The 15,302-nt window shown below is 33.4% G+C and overlaps 1 protein-coding gene across 2 annotated transcripts in view; it reads right to left on the bottom strand.

Annotated features, from left to right (window-relative positions):
- LOC149911026 (protein NDRG4-like) overlaps positions 1-11,374 on the bottom strand; it is a 46,821-nt gene extending 35,447 nt beyond the window's left edge. For both annotated transcript variants that reach the window (XM_090102157.1, XM_090102163.1), the window contains exons 1-3: positions 11,280-11,374; positions 10,959-11,040; positions 4,103-4,248 (exon numbers count right to left, since the gene is read on the bottom strand). In XM_090102157.1, the coding sequence (XP_089958283.1) occupies positions 4,103-4,248; positions 10,959-10,999 (187 nt within the window). In that variant the 5' untranslated portion in view covers positions 11,000-11,040; positions 11,280-11,374. The remainder of the gene's footprint in view (positions 1-4,102; positions 4,249-10,958; positions 11,041-11,279) is intronic.
- Between the last annotated feature and the right edge of the window lie 3,928 nt (positions 11,375-15,302).

Raw genomic sequence — 15,302 nt, 5'->3', positions numbered from 1 at the left:
TGAGAAACGGATTGGGAAAAATAAAGAAATAGAAACCTTCATTTATAAAAATCAAATATGACGATTCCACAGAGCAAGTAGCCTCCAGAAGCAAATGCAGCGCGAAGCAGCTCGGTCTGTGTTTATCCGCCTATTGCCAATTATGACTGACATCAAATTAAAAAACGTAATAAGTACAGTATCTACTATCTAGTACCTAATTAAAACATATTGACGAACGCCTTCCAACCTGAAACCTTCCTGAAGTAATGACAAAATCATCACAATTGAAGACGGAAAAAGATAATAACGTATAACCCATTTTTCATCCAAATTAAAAGTAAATAAAACAACACTGTCCGTTTCATATACAACGTTGAAGACTTCAATATTTTTTGTGCAATACAAATTGCAAATTAAATCTAAATAAAAGTTTTTGCTGTTCCTGACAAATTAAACCAATAGTGCGTGGTCGAGTGTAAAAAAGCTTCAAATACCTACTCACGCAGTTAAGTTTGAAAGAATTTAAAGCTACCATGCTAGGTATCTATCATATAAAAAAGAAAAGAAAAAGATAAAGTTAATAATTTTAATGGGCAACAAAGGTCACTGGAATGTTACATAACTATCTACGTCTTGGAGTTTTCATGAAAACGAAACGCGACGGGAAAGAGGCAGCGTACTAAATTCGTAGCGACGTACCTACAGGCTACAACTGCAAATTACTGAATGAAAAACTGAATTTACGTAACATTCGAGTTTTATTCAGACGCTGTTACGTTAATGAATACTAATTAGGACTTATTTTTAACCTCCAATTACATTTTCGAACGTACTCGTCGACTCGAATTATAAAGATGAAAGATTTGACTGTTTGCATGTTTGTTAAATTGGTCGCGTGGTTTTGTGTGTGTGTGGCACTTAAATGATTATCCGATTTTAGGAAAATGTTACTAGTTCAATATTACATTATTTCATGAGACTTAGGCACTATATTTTATTTCCATGCCGGCATTACAGAAAGAGTAGGTACCTATAGCAATAAGTTAGTATAGGTGTCTTTAAACGATATATTATTATATAGGTAATTAGGTATCGTTATATCCAGTATTAAAAATACATCTTATTACTCAAGTAAGTATGTAATAAGATATTTTTTTCTTTGTAAATTTTTTACGCGGCGTGGCGGTACGCATAAATGCGTACCGCCTGATCCATTTGGACTAGATTTTAGGCGCTCGTGTGGAATCCTAGCATTGATTTAATATCGCGTTTGTGCTGAAATTTCATTGAATGCCAAGCGAGCATTTATGAATTTTAAGCAGGGTTGGTTATAGAGCACGCTGCAATGCCTTTAATTACAATTCCATTGTTATCCATGAAATTTACTAAATTAGGCTAAAATGCTTAAGGTGATTACACTATACACTATTATCACTATTTGCATGATTAATACTACTAACTATTACATATTTATCACAAAACAAACGCAAATGCTAAAACGTTTCATTTACAAATAACACCGTATGAAAAGTTAAGTCACAATTTTACACAACTGGAAAATGTATCCCGAAATAGAACACATTGCTTGAATTGCGTAGGCGACAAAAGTCCCTTACTACACAAGCTGATGTAGCGCCTTAAGTAATTAAATAAAAATGTGTAGATACTTAAAAATGTCATTAAATTGCATATCATTAATTAAATGAATATATTAAAATGCTTTATTTTTACTGTATTTGATGAACATTTAAATTAATCTTCTTTATACATAAAAATGAATAGCAAAATGTGGTAAGCGCATAACTCGAGAACGGCTGAACCGATTTCGATATTTCTTTTTTTATTATATTCCTTGAAGTACGAGGATGGTTTTTATGTAGAGAAAACGTAAATATGTACCACGGGAGAAGCCGGGGCGGACCGCTAGTTTCTAATAAAATTCTAAAAAATAAACTACCTACAATATTTAAATACCGACTATACTAAATACGGAGATGGTTCCGACTTTCGGATAAATAATAGTACCTTCTCTCCTCCCATAGGTATCGTAAGAGGCGACCAAAGGATATTATCAGAAAATGAATGAAAGGATATTAGCTATATCTATATCCCATATCTATACAACAATATTATAGTCTATGTACTGTAATGTTAAATGGTATGGTACAATAAATAGTTAAATAAATATTTAAAGTATATGCGGACTAAAGGATATAATCAAAAAATAATATTTTAAAACCGTTACCATAGGCCTCGACAATAAATCTTTAGGAAAGGCCAAAATATGTCCAAAAGTAAACGTAGTGCGCCTACGGCATAATAAAATTACTTTTACTAAAATATAATAGCTTTTACACATATAAATATTTTATTAGTTGGAACTAAAACTCAAAAGCAATTTAAAGAATATAAGGCTAGTATATTTATTAATATGCAATTAGGTGTCAAAGCTGACGTTCGTTAGAGAAATGAACCATGAGCATAACATGCTGCATGCACCTCAAATATTTACTCGCACGATATTCAAAGAATAACTAGTTTATAGAAGCATCTTTGAATGTGTATTTCTTGTTACATTATTTTTATATGTCTGCGTCGTTTCAAATTGTACTGTATGTCACTTGACCTAAGTGCACTCTGTATACATAAGTGCAATTTATTTCGCAACTAAGTGACCTATTTTTTCTGTAAAGGATCATTAATGTTTATAGCAAACATATGAACTTGTGGATTGAGGTGAAATTTACTTTAAAAGAAATTGATGAATTGCTTCTCGGCCTCTGCATTCTAACATTACGAGCGTTGAATGCAATTAGGGCGTCACTCACAGAGCTTTCGATGTTAGTTGTTACCACACGATGCAGATTCTTGGCCTAATTTTTATTGCGATTTTTTTTAAGAATATAAAGAAATTGAACACGGTATCGGGATTCGAACCCGCGTCTTTCTGTCATTCCGAGGTGACGCCTAGCCTCTCGGCCACTTGTGATCCCGCTTGAGAAATTTAATTGCACATAATAGGCGAAAAAAAAAACAGTTACTGTATACAAGTCTTGACATAAAATAATTGCAAGTGCGCCTTTGATTTTACCCCAATGCAATAATAATACATATAATTTGTAGAACTTTTGACTTGTCTACACCAGCTTGTATGTGCATGTACCATTATAGCATGTGCTTGTTGCACTAAGAAAAGTTTTAAATCAAAACTTGTACAAATTTATATTGTAACGTTAGACTACGCAAGTCATTTATTTCATCAATTTAAATATAGCAAGAAAATGCGCCGTGAAGAAGATGAGTTTTAAAGTATTTCATTCAATTATTGCCTCGTACAAGAAAATGGCATCATGTAGATGGGGTTCTACGCGATATAACGCGCGTTTATCACGATACCAAAGATTTATACAATACTAGATTTCCGCCCGCGGCTTCGCCCGCGTTTTCAAAGGAAAACCCGCATAGTTCCCGTTCCCGTGGGATTTCCGGGATAAAACCTATCCTATGTGTTAATCCAAGTTACCCTCTATATGTGTGCTAAATTTCATTGAAATCGGTTCAGTACTTTTTACGTGAAAGAGTAACAAACATCCATACATCCATACAAACTTTCACATTTATAATATAACTAGATTTTCGCCCGCGGCTTCGCCCGCGTTTGCAAAGGAAAACCCGCATAGTTCCCGTTCCCGTGGGATTTCCGGGATAAAACCTAACCTAATATGTGTTAATCCAAGTTACCCTCTATATGTGTGCTAAATTTCATTGAAATCGGTTCAGTACTTTTTACGTGGAAGAGTAACAAACATCCATACATCCATACAAACTTTCACATTTATAATATTATATTAGGATAGGATGTAAATACTAAATACTTATTAACGAGCATACTAAAAAATGCTATAAACGATACGAGTAAGTACAGTACATTTTATTGGATACTGGCCGTTTGATTCATATTGGATCTAATAATAAACTGTTACTGCAATCTTACAATATTAAAAACAAACTTGTTCAAAGCTACAGCTCTGTTGGCAAATTCAGTTGGAAAGAAAATCAAAGTTCCACCTTTGAAACTGTTATTCCGTATATTAACAAGATACCTTGAAATATTACTTACAGTTAAAGCCTACATCGTGATACGTTAGGATTGCTGGTTTTTGTGTGTTGCCTTGGATAGCAACAAGAATTCTCCCAAAATCCGTGTTGATCCGGAACTCCAAACACGGACGGTTGCAGAAGCGCCGAATTTTAGGGATGTCTCGCCTGTTAACAGAAACGTAATGTTATTTCCTATGGAATAACAAAAGATAGATACAAATGATACCCAACTAACTTGAGCGTACTTATAAGGAACACTAACACTGCTGTTGAGTGCAGAATAATTCAGCAAATGGAAGCCCGGAGGCAAACCCGTCTTGCATGCGTCAATCCAATTGATAGAGGGCTGTAGCCTGTAAATGGTCTTGGCGCAAACTAGATTCACTAGAGACCGGGCAGATGCTTTTGAAAATTACCTTAAATACCTAAATTCTATTTAAAATTCAATTACTTAATCATTCGTTGCCTAAAATAACAATAAGCTTCCGTTAGAATAAAATAAACAAAATTGTTAACCGATGAAAATATAGAAAAAATATTTAATTTTTTTCAAACAATTTAATAACGTTAAAAATGAATATGAAAACAAAAGTTCCGTTTAGTACAATCAGGGAATTTCCTGGAATAGTAGGTAAATGTAGCATAAAATAGGAAATTATAATGCCCCACTGAAATTTAAATGGCAGACCAAATAGAACATTCTATTCTACGTCCATGCAGCTGTGGTCAGAAATCGGTGAATTATCCCGGCATTTGTATCCATGTTATCTATTGTGTGTTGTCTATGGACTAAACTTTACCTACTGACCAAATCATTATTCACCCGTTTATATTTTTTTATATTTAGAGATGAATTTAGGTCATATATATTTTCTATATTTGAAAGATCATTAAATTAAATACCTACATAGAATTATTAACGAAATGTTAGTGATTTTGTTTTCAGTATATTGTGGAAAATCTTAATATATTAAAATCGTATATTAATTTTATTCTTATTTTTTGTATTTTTCCAAAATAAGGTACTGAGAGACATTGTAAATGCTCCCTGGTACATCCGTAATAGTGACCTCCACCGTGACCTAAAAGTGGACACCGTGGACAAAATTGTTCAAAAACATGCAGAAGCTCATCAACATCATCATCACGTGAATGTTGAGGCTATCAAGCTCCTAGACACCACGGATCTAGTGCGAAGACTAAAAAGGACTAAACCTTTTGAGTTAGTGTAGTGATAAGTGAAAAGTGAACAATGACAATTATCTGTATACCAAAGCACACGAGCAAAGTGACTTACTTCCCCTTAACAGACACTAAGCAAGTGACAATGGACACTCTCTTGGAATAAGTTATTTAGAAATTTAGGTTAACATAAAATTACTTATTAGTCTTGTAGGCTAGATTGTAATTTGTATATATGTGCTATTTTGATTAGCAACCATATTTAATTAAAAAAAAATTGTATTTGATACATAATTTCAGAAAATTTCAAAGTCTAACTATAGACCGGGAGATATTGACACAAAATTTCGAGTCATTTGTAACAGGATGGCGGTTCTACAGGGTTCTTAGTACGCAATGACAAAAATAAAAATGATGGTGTGAACGCAGGTACCGGCGGCTTAGTCGCGTGGGCGTTAGTCGAACTCGTCGGAAAATAGCGAAAGTCAAACGATTTGTAACAGTATGGCACTTATTTTTCCTGTAAGTTTGAGGATCAACGAATATAAATACAAAATTTCAAAGAACTAGGTGTTGGAAATCTTCACTTATATAAATTAATAATAAATTAATTTTTTAAGTATGACAGCACTTTTTCACACACGGACAGCACACTAACGCCCACGCGACTGAGCCGCCGGTACCAGCGTTCACACCATCATTTTTCTTTTTGTCATTGCGTACTAAGACCCCTGTAGAACCGCCATCCTGTTACAAATGACTCGAAATTTTGTGTCAATATCTCCCGGTCTCATCGGATACATTTTGTTGACAGAAGGACAATGAGTCTTAGTTATAAGCTTCAGTTTACCACTTCGGTACGGAACCGAAAAACAGAAGTTTAAAGATTTTTTTATCGAGGCCTAATTTTTGTATTGTCGACGTCTACCTAAGCGTATACATATAGTACATTGAGGGATGTAGCAAAGAGTAGTGTCAGTCTGGTGGCCCGCTTTACGTTCGGTTCGCATCGACCGGGTTTCTTGGCAACAGGCCAGGACGTGAGCAAGCGAAGTACCTCCAATTTGCGAACGAGCGAGCTGAAGCGAGCAGGGCACGCACGATAATGCACTTTTAAATACCCCTAATAATCTACAATGTATCTCAAACAATTCTGTTTAGTCTGAACCTATAGTCATTCAAAGCTTTGAATGAACCTTACACGATATCTCAGGAAGGTACAGTTAAAAAAAAAATTAAATACTTTTTCGATATGTGGCAAATGGCAATGTGTTCTGAGATATCTTTAATACTAAAATTATTTATTTACCATATTTATTCTTGTCTTTATTGTTCTAACATCCCACAAACTATTTCAAAACAATGCCATCGCACCCTTAAATGTCAACTATGCCACCTTCTAAAAAGTCTTTAATTTCTATATTATGCCACCTTTGTAAAATCCAGAGAAATGAATTAGCTACAATTTATAAACCACTTAATTTCAAATATTATGTATATGTAGATATGTTTCTTTAATCTAATCTACCATGCAAAACCATTCTTATGCAAGATGCATTATTATAATGGAATATTCTTCTTATAATATACAAAAGAAAATGAAATTTAATATTCTGGGAAAAATTCAAGGGAAACCTACTTCTCGGTACATGTATCTACTTATGTCATATTATTATGCCAATACTATGAAGGGAAAATATTAAAGTTTAGATTTCATCGAAGAACGTGGGTTGGGTTTGACAAATAATTTCATTAAAATGTTACAAATTATGATTTGATAATAAAGAATCAGATATTCTCAGTGCCACAACATACATCCATACCAAATCCATACCATTCTGTGGAACAAGCCTGATTAATAAACAGACAGACATATTAATACAGAGATATAATCTATACTAAATATAATGTAATAATATAAAAAATAATATTATAAAGCTGAAGAGATTGTTTGTTTGTTTGTTTGAACGCGCTAATCTCGGGAACTACTGTACCGATTTCAAAAATTATTTCGGTGTTAGATAGTTCATTTATCGAGGAAGCTATGTAGGCTATATAATATCATCACGCTACGACCTACAGGAGTGGAGCCACGGGGGTGAAACCGCGCGGAGCAGCTAGTAAGTTATGAAGACGCTATAATATCGGTGGTTAAACAACGTGTTATGACGATACAAAAGTGCTTTTATAAGAAGTATATTTGAATAAATAAAACAAGTGATAACTGCGTTAAAAACAACCGAATTCAAACCTGCACTTGCAACATTTACAAATACAGACAAAAATGCTCATAAAATAAAAACTACTGGGCCTATCCGAATAAAATTTTTATGTGACCAATTCAAATCCCGCATCGAACAAAAAAAGAATCACGTAAATCGGTTCAGAAACCTCGGAGTAATCGGTGTACATACATAAAAAAAAAACATACCGGCCGAATTGATAACCTCCTCCTTTTTTTTGAAGTCGGTTAATTAATAAATGTTTGAGTTTGAAATATAACTTTGGAAGTACGGATACGTCTAGATACTTAATTTATGGCCAGCGTTCCAAAATAATGTGTTTTACTGCTTCAGAGCTAGAACTTTTTTAAGTACCAATAATAATTAGCTGTAGGAAATTGTACTGAGACATTCTGGCCACACAATAGGCGACTGAATAATGAAGATTTTGTACAAGATTCATAATGTCAAGATTTACCTTACATAAGTATATAGTAAATTGAAGTGTCAGTAAATTCAAAGTAGGTAATTGTTTTCTTGAGTGTTTATTTTTGAGTATAACTTCTATAAGCACGCTGAGAGTAAGATTTCAAGGTTGCGTCAGCCGTCATGGCAATACCGTCACGTCATGGAGTAGGTTTCACTTCTGACACATGTGCTCGGCACACTATTTTACTTAATATCATGATATAGGTACAGGGTGTAATCGTTAAGTGTGCACAAGCGATTATTCCGTAACTATTACAGATATCAAAAAACTTTAAACTGATATCGAAAGTATAAGTATAAATAATGAGTAAAAAAGCCATAATAATTTTTTAAAAATAAAACGAGAAATATCCAAAAATGTTACATTAAACGCTCCCATACATTTTATTTCCCATACATTTTGTATTCATAGCAGATTTTCGAAGTGATGTCCTCATTGTGCAATACAATGAGGAGCTCTATTTACAGTTTCTAAAATATGAACTTCCCTTCAAATTTGCTAAGTAATTAAAGCAGAAAACCAAAGAAAGAAAGAAAAAGCTAAAATCTTTCATATTAAATGTACATGGGATATTCGTTTCTCATACTAAATGTATGGGACTGGGAGGGTTTTAAGTTAATATTTTAGATATTTCTCGTTTTATTTTTTTAAATTTATTATGGCCATTTTACTCATTAGGTTAAGTACCTACTTTCGATATCAGTTTAAAGTTTTTTGATATCTGTAATAGTTACGGAATAATCGCCTGTGCACACTTAACGATTACGTCTAGAAATGATCGATTGCACGATGTGGACCAGCACTTGCAGACATGTGGAGGAGACTGAATCCAAATACTGGAAAAACTACGACGACGAGCAAGAATTTATTATTCACGTAGGAGAATCCGATTCTGAAAATGACACATCAAGCTTCTATGACAGTGATGAAGAAAATTTTAGTTCCAGTGCCTATAGAGATCAATAAGATTTAAGTTTGTTTGATTTATGTTTTATTAAATACATAAATAAATAAATAATAAATAAAATATCCTTTATTGAATTATTATGTAGATTAATGGACGTGTGGACGACTAAGATCCGTTAGGCAAAAATAAAAAATACAAGAGTTACACAGCTATTGAAATAATACAAAAACATATCAATTTAGTTCATTATAAATGTTGTGGGCCAAGTGATTAATTAGGATATTATTATTAATGCCCAGGCAGTATGAATAATGCCTTTGTTATCACTTGACTCGTAACATAATATAATAAACTTTCTTATAATAAAAAATAAATGATGATTACGTATTTTTGTAAATGATTTTGATGTCTTAACTAGTCACTAAAATAAATGTGTTATAAATAGTAAATACATAATAAAGGTTTCATTTTATTGAAAACATTAAACATGCAAGATATAGAGTAAATAATAAAATTACATTTCAGTATTTGAACACAATAAAATTAATTCATAGTTCTTTTGCAATCAGTACTCGTAATATCACACTTATTACCAGATTTGTTGGTCAACTAATCATAAGTTGCCGAGCGCCCAAGACAACGCACGTGTCGTTTTCATATGAATACGTCATAGACCGGGAGATACTGACACAAAATTTCGAGTCATTTGTAACAGGATGGCGGTTCTACAGGGGTCTTAGTACGCAATGATAAAAAGAAAAATGATGGTGTGATCGCTGGTACCGGTGGTTTAGTCGCGTGGGCGTTAGCCGAACTCGTCGAAAAAATAGCGAAAGTCAAACGATTTGTAACACAAAAATTTTAGTATTTACCGATAGCCCATAAAGAAGAAGTAGGCGGTAGTGTCATGCCATACTTTTCCGGTGTGACTTACAGCCCGCCATACCGACACGAATGTGTTGATTTAAATAAAACAATTATTCAACCATTTGTACCAGGCTAACTTTTGCACAGGTAACCATCGTCGTACAGCCATTTACGAAAATCGCCATGCCATACTTTTCGGACGATTCCAAATGGTCGCCATACCGCCGAAAATCTGCAAAAAAAATTTATTTCGCCAAACTTTTTGTACCAGTATTGCATTTGGATTTTTGGAGAGTATTTGATAAAATGTGACCATTATTATATTTGCCATACTTCTAGTAGGGGGAAAAAGTGCTGTCATACTTGAAAATTTAATTTAGTATTAATTTATATAAGTGAAGATTTCCAACACCTAGATCTTTGAAATTTTTGTATTTATATTCTTTGATCCTCAAACTTACAGGAAAAATAAGTGCCATACTGTTACAAATCGTTTGACTTTCGCTATTTTCCGACGAGTTCGACTAACGCCCACGCGACTAAGCCGCCGGTACCAGCGTTCACACCATCATTTTTCTTTTTGTCATTGCGTACTAAGAACCCTGTAGAACCGCCATCCTGTTACAAATGACTCGAAATTTTGTGTCAGTATCTCCCGGTCTATCAGTGCAGCGCCATTACTAATAATAATGAGCGATTAGAGCGTGACTAGTCGAGCAACAAATCCGTGGATTTGTTTTTGTTTGACGGCCGTCTCATTACGGACACATGCGTTGTGAATCTTGGTGGTGCATTGTAAATACTTTCACAAATACTTTCAAACGTTTTGAATTTTGGAGGGGCGCGCCATGTTATCGTAGTTTATCTCTACGTCATCTTATTGAGTAAAGTCAAGCATATTAAGTACTTTACAATCACATTTACCGATTTATGACGCTCCGGATCTTGCGATATATCAATACTTATTATATGAAATATTAAAAATATATTTATAATTAATACAATATATTATATAATATTACAAACAAATCGAATTGCAACCGAAACTTGCAATGCCCACGCGGTCCGCACGTGCAAATATGAATCTACCTTCAATATTTTGATAAATTTGTTCTATTTATTCCGGACAAATCGTTTAATTCGTTTTTGTAAATTAATTTTTAAATGTTCTATTATTTTTAAAACTAAAAAAACTAATAAAACTTACCTGTCTGCGATAAACTCATCCTTACAATAATTAGTATACATTTTGGTAGTAAGTATTATTAAAATCTTGCTGCACAGATTTTCTAAAAATAAAAAGAAATAGATTTAGATGCATTTTCTTTTATAATGTAATCTTAAAAATGTTCCGTTATTTAAATATCTCGTAAAATTTTAACACAGCAAATAATTAAAAAAATGCGGGTGGTAAAAAAAGTTTTCAAAAAGTTTTAATGCACCAATTTAACGTATTTAAACTGACCGCAACGAGCTCATCATTCAGTAAAATAAATTATATTATATACCTATTTAAATATTTACTCACCCAGACAAAGATGTTAATTATGTTTTTTGATGCGCAATTTAATAAAACTTGAAAATGAATATTACGCACCGGTGCACCGACCAACACACCCCATAAAGTGCTCCAAAGCGAGTGGCTCAGAAAAAATAAAATTTCAGTGCTGCCAGCTGCTAGATTTACACAGTTGCTAGTTTTTAAAATGTTGCTAGATTGCCAGTTATTTTTTACCCAAAAACGTTGATACATGTTGCTAAACGTTGCTTATACTTGCTATTAAGCTTGCTACACGTTTAATCAAAACACGATAGTATTATTTTGGAAGACAGTTTAGAGTTATTAAATACGATCGGTTTATTAATTTTTATCAAATTTACTTAAAATAATTACCTCATTAGGCAAGTTTATAGCAAGAGTACTTATTTATTTGTCTAAAACATAAATTAAAATGTATATACACTACAATCCATTTAGTTCGTGCCACGAAAGAGGTTTCTCGGCGAATGTATGAATTTGGCAGGACTGTAATGGACGGTACGCCGTACGTGTACGAAGATTTTTACCCGTTGTTGAGGCCATTTTACTTCACAACAACGCATATCAGTGCTGATATTGTGAAAGAGGTATTGAGTTATCAATCTGCTAATGTGACATAACTTAATCGTAGAAAAAAATATGGTCTCTTGATTGCAATTTGTTAAAATCATAAACATATTGTTATCTCTTCCATACCCTTGCGTAAAGTTAAACACCAATATAAAAACGATATATTTTCTTTAATTATGTAAAAATAACATATTTAGCACTGGATAGCATCGCGGAGCCTAATAAAGTATTTTATTATCTGTGGTGGAGCTATAACAAGATTGCTATTATAGTCAGTGTTGCCAACTCAATTTTCGAAAAGGCACTAGGCCAACAGCAAAAAAAGCACTAGTTTGTGCATTTTCAGTCAAAAAGGGCGCTAAACGTTAAAAATTCTTTACCTATAAAAACCTTTTTATTAAGAAAAAAATAATCTTTTTCACTTTCTTCATTGAAACCGACTTGTAACGACTTGAACTTGAAACGATTTGTATAACTTCCTTTGGAATTTCGTAATTGAAGCAAGATTTATTCATTCATATTATAACAACGAATTTTGCATGGGCAGACCCATTCGATTTCGTTGGTTTTACTTTCTTAAAAAGCACTAGGCACTAAAATTGAATTTTAGGCACTAATACATAATAAAAGCACTAGATTTACTGCCGAAAGCACAAAGTTGACAACACTGATTATGGTTTAAAATAGTAGATTTAAACCCTTTTCGTAGTTATTTACCTACTTTGAGGGAATAAGATACTACTGGCAAGTGAGTACTTTCGTGGCACGTAAAATGACATCTATCAAATCTCAAATGATCTAGCGTTGCGTTCAAAAACAAAAATAAAGTTCGTTCTACAACTGTATGATTTATTGATTGTATAAAACAATATATGTATATAATTTAATCTAAATAAATAGTTATAGTTTACGTTATGTCTAATTTGTCAATCATGCCTATGTATTTATTTTTCATGACAACATATCGTATATATATTATTGTTCTCTGTTGGTTGGTACGCAAACACGTAATTTTTTAATCTTTTGGCTTTCTTTTGGTATGGTCTTTTCCGTAGGTCTTTTTTCATACATGTGCCTGAAATTTATTGCCACAGAAACACTTTATTGCTTAGGGTATTTGAATAAAGTAATACTGGAAATATTCTAAGAGACTTCTTTCGTGGCGAGAATCTTTTTCAATGTGAATAGGACCACAGAACAGTAAAAAAGGACTGTAGACGAGCGACATCTCTGAATACTTGCAAGTACTAAGGCCAATGCAAGTGACCAAAAATTATTTTTCCAAAATACCAACAGATGTCGTGAAGCAAAATACTTGACACATCGGGTAAACAGTATACAAGCACAGACTAATAATAATATACTACGTATACAAATACAAGGGTTCCATATTTTGTAAGGTACCTTACATATAAAAAAAAATGTTGTGTGGTCTTATGAAACCACGGTAAAAGTGAAACTGTTCGAACGGTTCCGAACACTGCTTTGAGTAGCGCATGTCGTGTGACGGTCGGCTGCCGAGTACGAGTAGGTACACGCGACACGCGCTACACAGACCAAAAAGTTTGAGACGATGTAAATGTAATAAAAGTTTCACTTTAAAAACCTATAGCAGAGTTCATTTCTGTAAATTCTATAATAAAAATAAAGTTTTACCTTTTAAAACCCGACTAGGTACCTACTAAAACACACTATAAAAATACGAAACAAGACAATAGTTTCCGCTGAGAGATAGGTATTTTGTTAAACAGGATAAACGTGATAGATAGGTAGTATGCCTCCTCTTCCTTTTGCTTCGCCGTAGTCGGGTAAAAAATAAAGAGAAGAATATTACAATATTAGGTAGGTACCTATTTGTTTAGTCGACTTCATAGTAATAAATTAATTAATACAAGACAAAAACAATATTTTTAGCTGTATGTTCAACTTTAACGTAAAAACTGGCGGTTTTTTTTTATTAATAACTCCTCGGGACCATATTATTATAAGCTAATAATTATGTGTATACAGGGTGTCCCGCTCTTGGTATACTAAGCGCGAAGGAACTTGTAGTTTTGCATACACTGATCACGTAAAAAATACTTTTAAAAAAAATTACGTCCAAAATTTTTTGCTAAATTTTTCCTGAAAATCCATGTTTTCTTCTCTAGCTTCGCGCAGCCGGCATATACCGCTTCTCTAATATGAGCATTTTATCTATGAAAACATAATTTTAAACGATAGCTCACGTGCTGGTGGCAAAGTTGGGCGGCTCGCTTGTTATGGGTGTACACATAGAGTTTTAAGAATTCATCTATTTGAAAAAAAATGCGTCTGGAATTTTTTAATTATTTTTTACGTACTCAGCGTATGTAAAACTATAACCTCCTTTGAGCTTAGTATACCAACAGTGGGACACCCTGTATATATGCATTATGGTGTGCCGCAGGGAAGTGTGCTCGGTCCGACGTTATTCCTTGTATACATAAATGAACTTTGCAATCTGAAACTATCTAATGGTCATGTTGTAACATTTGCTGATGACACGGCCATTGTGTTAAGCGGGAATGACTGGTATAGCACAAAAAGATCTGCAGAGGCTGGACTAGCAAAAGTTATGTCATGGTTAAGTGAAAACATATTGGACTAATGACTATCAATCTAGAAAAAAACCAAATACTTAACCTTCTCACTGTATAAGTGTTCACAGCCGAGAGAACTTGAAATAACAGCACATATGTGTGATACATTTAACTATATATCCAAAAAAACCATTCGTGCCAGTGTAGAAAATTAGAAAGTGCTTCAGCCATAAAATACCTAGGTGTGCACTTGGATAACCAATTAACATGGAAGCATCATATTCAAACTCTGGCTTCACGCACTCGGAAACTTATGGTAATATTTAGGAAGCTTCGAGAAATTGCTGACATTGAGATCTTAAAAAAAGTATATTTTGCCATTTGCCAATCAGTATTGGGCTATTGTATTCAGGTGTGGGGCGGAGCTGCAAAAACTCACATGCTCAAAATTGAAAGATCGCAACGAGCCGTTCTCAAAGTGATGATGGCTAAGCCAATTTTCTACTCAACTTCAACGCTATACAATGAATGTAAACTTCTCTCTGTCAGAAAACTTTTTATATTAGACTGTATTCTAGACACCCATAACCTATCAGCTCGAAATACAAATCTAACGGAAAAAAGACGCAATTACTATAAAATCTTCAACTTACCTTTAGTTCATACTGTAGCAGCAAAACGTTGTAAAGCCTATATGGGTCCTTTTCTCTATAACAAAGTTAATAAAATTTTGAACATCCACAACTTGACGTTTTTTAATGAGACTAATGTATTGAAAAGATAATCTATATAAAGCCCACATTTCACGCATACGTCTTATCCATTTAAACTCACGCACAATCTTATACCTATAAACTCAACCACACACATAAACACACAC

This window comes from Colias eurytheme, chromosome 1 (genome assembly GCF_061535395.1).
Source record: "Colias eurytheme isolate Ceu_HAF_F1 chromosome 1, ilColEury1 Martin Lab GWU primary, whole genome shotgun sequence".
NCBI classification, from domain to species: domain Eukaryota; kingdom Metazoa; phylum Arthropoda; class Insecta; order Lepidoptera; family Pieridae; genus Colias; species Colias eurytheme.
This window is presented reverse-complemented; position numbering and strand designations above follow the sequence as displayed.